Genomic DNA, 8,726 nt, shown 5'->3' with positions numbered 1-8,726 from the left:
GGGAGAGTTTCTCTTTCTTCTTATAAACTTTCTGAATTTCTTCACTAGCAGGTTGAAATTTTCGGTTTCGGAATCATCGGAGCTTGTATCTTCACACACCTCTTTTCCTTTGGCAGATTTTAAGGCTTTCAATGACACTCCTTTACCTTTCTTATCTTGCTGCTCATGTTCATCAAATATATGCAGCTTTTGCTCATGCTCCCTCAACTTCCCAAAGAGAGTGGCTAGTGTTAAGGAGGTCAAATCCTTTGATTCTTCAATGGCTGTCACCTTTGCTTGCCATGTTCTGTCCAAGCATTGCAGCACTTTTAAATTGAGCTCTTCCTTCTCAAATTTCCTGCCAAGGTCAACAAGGTGATTTATCAAGTGTGTAAATCTCTTTTGAAAATCAGAAATAGATTCACCATTTTGCATTCTAAACAGCTCATATTCTCTAATGAGAGTATGATTTCTTGATCTCTTTACATCACTTGTTCCTTCATGAGTGACTTGCAAAGTGTCCCACATTTCTTTAGCAGATAAGCATTGTGAAATTCTGAAAAATTCATCAATAGACAATGCAGATGTTATGATGTTTTTGGCTCTTTTGTCATGTTGGGCTCTTCTCTTTTCCTCATCACTCCACTCACTCCAATGTTTTTCCTCAAGCTCACCATCATCATTCTTTTTCATAGGGATATAGGGTCCATTTTCTATAGCATCCCATACAGCAATGTCAATAGCTTCAATGAAAATTCTCATCCTAATTTTCCAATAGACATAATTTTCACCATTGAAAACAGGAGGTCTATGTATAGAGACACCCTCACCATAGGGTAAGTTGTTGTTGGCCATTTTTAAATCTTGAATAACTCTCAAGAACCTTGCTCTAGATACCAATTGTTAGAAAAGAATGGCCTAATCCAAGAGGGGGGGTGAATTGGATTTAATGACCCTTTAAAAATTTATCAGAGTTTTTTGGATCTTAATTTCAATCGAAACTTTTCTATGACAGAATTTTCAAATGAAGCACTCTTAAAGACTTGTTACAATGATATGAATGCAATGTGCAACTTGATTACAAGATAATGATGTTCAAATATAATATCCAATTATAGATTTAACCCATCTAAATTCACATACACATGTTAATCAAGTTTTATCTTCTTTAAAGCTCAACCAAGAAATTGCAAAACAAGAGATAAGGTTGAAGAAGATTGCACAAGTCTTTTATACTGGTTCAGCCACTCCACATGTGACCTACATCCAGTCCTTAATCACCACCTGATTAAGATTTTTCCACTATCTTTAAGCAAGAAGGTTTACAAGCAAACACACATGCATATACTTCACTACTAAAAGATAATCACTTTCTTGACCCCAAGAAAGCACCCCTTGTAGATCTCACTACAAGAACCTTAATCACTTGAGAAACCCTTCTCAAGATTTTCCACAAAGATTCACAAAGAAATAAACATGAAACGAATTCACCTGGAATTCTTGAACAATTCTTTGTCTTTCTCTTTCAAGGGTATGATGATGATGATGATTTTCACAAGTTCTTTCACAAATGTTTTTCTTCTTGGATTTTCACAAAGAAACCTCTCCAAGATGTCACACAGACTCTCTAAAGCGTTTTTAGAAGTTGAGTATCAGTTCTCACTCAATGTTATGAAGTTTCAAAATAGTTCAAGTCTATTTATAAAAGTTCAAACCCAGATAATCGATTATTTTAAAGAATAATCGATTATTTTGTTCTTCAGATTTCTGGAAATCAACCAAGAACAATTTAATCGATTATTTAGCTGGATAATCGATTATTCCAGAGAGTTGTTTCTGAAATAATCGATTATTTTGACAAATAATCGATTATTACAGCAAGGCATTCCACTTAACCCATTTGCTGAAATAATCGATTATATTTAACAATAATCGATTATTTTGAGTCAGTTCTTAAAACTTCATTTTAAGTCTCAAAATAATTTTCCAATGTTCTCAACTCATCATCATCTACTCCCTACTTGATTTTAGACAAGTTTTGCTCAATGCACAAAGCACACACACAAGTATACACAAATATAAAAATTCATCTCCTAAGTTCTATTACATAGTCTTAGATCACAGCATTCTCTTGACTCTTCTTTAACTTTGTTTTTGTGTTCTCCAAGTTGTTGCATGTTGTGATCATCAAAACTCCTTAAGCTTCAAGCTCTCCTAAGCTCAACATAATATACTCACAATTCTTCGCTACAGTAGCGGTAACTTGCTAGTCTCTTCCTCTGGGTTCCCCCAGGTCCAAGGTAGAGATGTGTGTGTGTATGGTGCCTTTGGGAAGGGGAAGGGCCGCTATTTATAAACTTTCAGGAGGGACCAGAACGGCCCGTTTTGAATCCGGAACGGCCCGTTCTGGGGTTGCAATTTTACTCACAACGGTCATTTTCGGAACGGGCTGTTCCAATTTCGGAACGGCCCGTTCTGGACTAAATTTTTTAGGTATTTTGGTAGTTCGAGAACGGCCCATTCTGGGCTAAAAATTACAGGTCCTTTTTTAAGGTTGGAACGGCCCGTTCCAGTTTGGGAACGGGCCGTTCCAGTTTCTGGGAACAGCCCGTTCTGGGCTAGAATATATAAGTCTTTTTGGATGGTTGGAACGACCCGTTCCAATTTTGGAACAGCCCGTTCCGGACTAGAAATTTCAGGGCTTTTTGTAAGGTTGGAACGACCCATTCTAGTTTTGGAACGGCCCGTTCTGGGTTAGATATTTTAAGGTTTTTTGGAAAGTTGAAACGGCCCGTTCCTATTTTGGAACGGCCGTTCTGGGCTAGAAATTTTAGGGCTTTTTGGAATGTTGGAACGGCCCCTTCCAGTTTTGGAACGGCCCGTTCTGGGCTTGAAATTTTATGTCTTTTTGAAAGGTTGGAACGGCCCGTTCCAGTTTTGGAACGACCCGTTCTGGACTTCTGAAATCATATGAAAATTACTAAATTACCCCCCCCCATAAAAATATAAAAAAATGAGGCGTTACAATTGGCTTCCATATTTTTGTCTTTTTTATTCTTTCTTGTATATACCTTTTTTGCTATTTTTTTTAACAAAATTGACATTTCCCGGACGAAATTGGGTTACTACAGTTGCCCCTCTTTACTTAATTTTACTAGATAATATAAACAACTCTTGTTTCCATATTATCGTAGTAAAATATAAGTAAAGAAAACACCAATTTCGTCCCTGAGCTTGAAACATTAAGAAACATGAGCGCGAGGGACACGAAACATTAAAAAAACATGAGTGCGAGACTCAAAACATTAAAAGAGTGAGCATGAAGGCTCAAAACATTAAACAACATGGGTGCGGGGGCTCAAAAGATTGATAGAGTGAGCATGAGGACTCAAAAGAACGATGAGTGAGCATAGAGGCGTGAAACATTAAAAGAGTGAGTACCTTTTTACTTAAATTTAATAGAAAATATGAAAATACAATTTTCATATTATCGTATTAAAGTGTAAGTAAAGATATAAACTCCAATTTTGTCCCAAGAGTAGGTTTGATTTAGAAAAGACTTTTAAGACATCAAATTGTCACAACTTGTGTCTCCCTTACTATGATTAAGACGATGTCGCATCCACTTAATCTTTTATTTATTTATAAGATAAAATTTTTAGAGCGTGTACTTTAAACTTTAGCATGAAGAGGAAGATAATTACCACAGAAGTCAAGAAAGGAGTTTATATGAAACACAAAGATCAAAAACAATTGACGTGAACCTAATGGAAACATTGGATGCAAAATCCAAATGCAGAAGATCCCTGACATAAATATCATGTGCATGAAGACACTAATCGTGAATAAGTATTCATAACCCAAAAATGTGAAATGTGATGAGTGTTGGAACTCATATTGTAAAATGTGAAGGGTGTAGTAACCCGAAATGTAAAAGTGAGCACGGGGACTCGAAAGATTAAAAACATGGGCGCGGGGACCCGAAACATGAAAGAGTGAGCATGGGGGCTCGAATCATAAAAGAGTGAGCGCGGGGGCTCAAAACATGAGCGCGGGGACCCGAAACATAAAAGTGAGCGCGGGGGCTCGAAAGATTAAAAACATGGGCGCGGGGACCCGAAACATTAAAGAGTGAGCACGGGGGCTCGAATCATAAAAGAGTGAGCGCGGGGGCTCAAAATATGGATGCGGGGACCCGAAACATAAAAGTGAGCGCGGGGGCTCGAAAGATTAAAACATGGGCGCGGGGACCCGAAACATGAAAGAGTGAGCGCGGGGGCTCAAATCATAAAAGAGTGAGCGCGAGGGCTCAAAACATGGGCGCAGGGACCCGAAACATAAAAGTGAGCGTGGGGGCTCGAAAGATTAAAAACATGGGCGCGGGGACCCGAAACATTAAAGAGTGAGCACGGGGGCTCGAATCATAAAAGAGTGAGCGCGGGGACCCGAAACGTAAAAGTGAGAATTTTGATGGAAACAATGTTGATGCCAAGTAGATAATAAACTTCAATGAATGTGTTATGCAAGTATGTTACTTGATTACATGTGCATGATAAGTACCGAACTTTGGTACAAATGTTGTGGATGCTAAGCATGTATTGTACTTGAATGCATGAGTTAAGGATGGACCAAACTTTTGGTGATGCAAATGACAAGTATGCATTGGGCTTGAATGAATGTGTTAAACAAAGTATTAGACATTAATGTGAATAATGTGGGTGTTGGACAAGTATTGGATTTGAATGAATGTACCAAACTATGATGTAATGAATGTCAAACATGTGTCAAACTCAAACATAGATGATATAGATGTCAGACAAGTGTGAGACTTTATATGCAAGTGATGAATTTAAATGCATGTATTAGAAAAGTACCAAACTTTGATGCAAATAAAGTGGATGTCAAGTGAGCATTGGACATGAACGAACACTTCATATGATGTAATGCTTGATTCGGTGTTAGAATGCTTATGAGGTGTCATAGACACATTTCATTTTGTTTTTTTTTTCTTTTCAAAGAAAACCATAAAATGATTATTTTCTTTAGAGAAAGCAAATTCATGCAAAGCCCTTTTTGTGTCTCAATTATTCACCTTTTTTTTATCCTTTTTTCAAATCCATGAAATCCTGTTCTTTTCTTCTTTGAAAAATGATCTCACAATTTATCCTTTCCAGCTTATCTCACCTAGAATTAAATGAGACTCATTTGGCCTAACTTATCAATTAAGTGATTATCACCATCTTGTTATTCCCTTTGAAACATCATTTAACCAACATGCATAACAATGACACATGATTTTTTTTGGAAGACTATTCAAAAAGGATATTTGAACGTGACTTTATTTTGATATAGAGAAAATAGAGCAAACTACCCCAAGATATGACAAAAATTGAGAACCTGGTGGGAATAAGAGATTGAGCAATTGCCCCAGTTTGATGTCAAATTAATGGAGTGAAAGGTGGAAGAATGTAGACTAACTTGGACTTTGAACAAGTGAGGCAAATGATTTACATCACCTTAGACTCGAGTGAATAGAATCAAACAGTGACACATATGGGAAGGATAACCCGTATTTAAAATGGCAGAATATGGGTGATACAAGCATTGACTTGATTAAACTTGAGACACATGAATTATATGATTGGAATGAAAATGTGATGATAGTTGAGAACTTGTCCCGGTATAAAAGGAGTACTTTGAGTTGCCCCAGTTTATGAAGAAATAGGGACCAAAGTTGGATTAGACAATTATTCCAATTGAAAGTTAAGGTGATGAAATGGCAGTGAGATCCTTTGCCCCAGTGTGAACTGGTTGTCCCAATTTGGTCTTGAAAGGCAGGGGTAGAATAGGAGACAATGATGAATGTGATTGCTTTGTTTTTTGACTCAAGGAAATAACATTGATGTATGAATTGATGGAGGAATGAGACATAAAACGAATGCCTCATTTAATTGGGTAGGGGAGAATCAAAGGAAGGCATGAATTGTGATTTGTTCCCAATCTAATCTTTTGAATGATTCTCATAATTATTGAGCATAGTAATCAATGAACATTGATGAATAGAAGATTTTGAACTGGATGTTTGTTTCTCTTCATGATATAATGGGTGTGCAAGTCTTATGAGCATTTGTATTTTTTTTTGTTTTGTTTTTTTTTGTTTTGTTTTTTTTTGTTTTGTTTTTTGTTTTGTTTTTTTGGAGCAATCGTGTTAACATTGATAGATGAGTTCAATTGTTTTGTCTTAAGACTAAACTTAAAAAAAAAAAACAACCAATTTTTGATCTGTATGGACTTTATCGGGTTGTAACACTGGTCGGTGAGATGGATATGAAAGAAAGGATGCAATGGCTCAAATGTGTGTTTGAAGGTTATTTGAAATAAGGATCTTTGCTATAGTGTTGGCTTCAATACTTTTTTCGATTTCTTTTCCTCGCCCTTCTTTTTTTTCACCGACTTTTGTCTAGGTTTTTCTTTTGGAGTTTGCAGCTTAACAAGTTGCTCTAACTTTTGTTTAGGCCGTCTTTTTGAGGTTTTCAGCCTAGCGAGCTCTTCTTTCTTTTATTTGTTTCCTCTCTTTTAGGCATAATATTTCTTGACTGCATCAGAATTTACAAGAAGTGATAAATCTTCACCATCCATATTTGTAAGGATCAAAGCTCTTCCTGAAAATGTCTTTTTCACCACATAAGGTCCTTCATAATTTGGAGTCCATTTCCCTATGTGATCTTTTTGGTTTGGTAAGATCTTCTTGAGCACCAAATCTCCCTCTTGAAACTCTCGAGGACGAACTTTCTTATCATAAGCTTTTTTCACCCTTCTCTGATATAATTGACCATGACATAAGGCATTTAGCCTTTTTTTCTTCAATGAGATTTAATTGATCATAACGAATTTGTACCCATTCAGCTTCCTCAAGTTTGGCTTCGGCCAATACCCTTAAGGAAGGTATTTCTACCTCAATTGGGAGCACAGCCTCCATGCCATACACGAGAGAATATGGGGTTGCCCCAGTAGAGGTACGAGCAGAAGTGCAATGGCCATGCAAGGCAAAAGCAAGCATATCATGCCAATCTTTGTAAGTTACCACCATTTTTTGAACAATTTTCTTGATATTTTTATTTGCTGCTTCTACTGCCCCATTCATCTTAGGGCGATATGGTGAAGAATTATGGTGTTGAATCTTGAAATTATTGCATAACTCTTTCATCATCTTATTGTTCAGATTGGTTCCATTATCAGTAATGATGTGGCTCGGCAAACCATATCGACAAATTATATCTCTTTTGATGAATCTGACTACCACATTTCTTGTCACGCTAGCATAAGAAGCTGCTTCGACCCATTTAGTGAAGTAGTCAATAGCTACGAGGATGAAACGATACCCATTTGATGCCTTTGGTTCAATTGGACCAATCACGTCCATTCCCCACATTGAAAATGGTCATGGTGCAGCCAAAACATTCAAAGATGTTGGGGGAACATGAATATTATCTGCATAAATTTGGCATTTGTGACACTTCCTCACATGACTATACCAATCAGCCTCCATGGTCAACCAATAATAGCCAGATCTTCAGATCTTCCTTACCATTATATGTCCACTTGCATGGGTTCCGAATGAACCTTCATGGATCTCTTCCATGATTTCCATAGCTTCTTTAGCATCAACACATCTGAGCAATACCATGTCATGATTTCTTTTATAAAGTACTTCCCCATCCAAGAAGAAACTCATTGCCAATCTCCTTAAAGTTTTCTTGTCATTTTCTGAAGCTCCAGGAGGGTACTCCCTGTCTTTTAGATCGCACTTGATGTCATAGAACCATGGTTTGCCGTCTGGTTCTTCCTCTATTGCTTGACAATATGCGGGTTGACCTCTATTTTGTATTCTTATCAGTGGAACGTCTTTCCCTTGGCTAATCTTGAACATCGAAGACAGTGTAGCTAGGGCATCAGCCAATTGATTTTCCTCACGAGGGATGTGATGGAAAGTTATTTCTTCAAACTGTTCTATCAAATTTTTGATGTATGAGTGGTATGGAATTAATTTGGAATCCCGAGTTTCCCACTCATCTCTAAGTTGATGAACAACCAATGCTGAGTCTCCATAAACTTCTAACACCTTAGCTTTAAACTCTAAAGCTGCTAGAATCCCCATTGCACATGCTTCATACTCTGCCACATTGTTAGTACAATTAAAACCCAACCTTGCGGTGAAAGGGATTAATTGGTTCTCGGGAGTAATCAACACTGCCCCAATTCCATGCCCTAGTGCATTAGACGCTCCATCAAATAACAATGTCCACTTCTCTCCATTCATGGACTCTCCCTCCTCAAATAAAGCCATGATATCTTCATCTGGAAAATCATATTGCATTGATTGATAATCCTCTATCGGTTGATGAGCCAAATACTCAACCAATGCACTGCCTTTAACAGCCTTTTGGGTTACATATACAATATCATACTATGACAACAACATTTGCCAGCGAGCAATTCGACCGGTCAAAGCAGGCTTTTCAAATATATACTTGATCGGATCCATCTTGGACACTAACCAAGTAGTGTGACTTAACATGTACTGTCTTAAACGCCGAGTAGCCCAAACCAAAGCACAACAGGTTCGCTCTAGCAAAGAGTACCTTCTTTCACAATCTGTAAACTTTTTGCTCAAGTAATAGATTGCTTGTTCTTTTCTTCCAGATGTATCATGTTGTCCCTGTTTTGAGGGTGAGCCTTGTTGGAGG

The 8,726-nt window shown here is 37.5% G+C and overlaps 1 protein-coding gene across 1 annotated transcript; it reads right to left on the bottom strand.

Annotated features, from left to right (window-relative positions):
* Positions 1-7,552: 7,552 nt before the first annotated feature.
* Positions 7,553-8,356, bottom strand: LOC145958658 (uncharacterized). The gene has a single exon (XM_083076167.1). It carries the CDS (start codon positions 8,354-8,356, stop codon positions 7,553-7,555), a length of 804 nt encoding a protein of 267 aa, XP_082932293.1.
* Positions 8,357-8,726: the final 370 nt, after the last annotated feature.

Source organism: Cajanus cajan, chromosome 6, assembly GCF_000230855.2.
Source record: "Cajanus cajan strain Asha chromosome 6, NIPB_CcT2T_4, whole genome shotgun sequence".
Taxonomy (NCBI): Eukaryota; Viridiplantae; Streptophyta; class Magnoliopsida; order Fabales; family Fabaceae; genus Cajanus; species Cajanus cajan.
The sequence above is the reverse complement of the archived record's forward strand: the minus strand, read 5'-3'. Positions and strand labels throughout refer to the sequence as shown.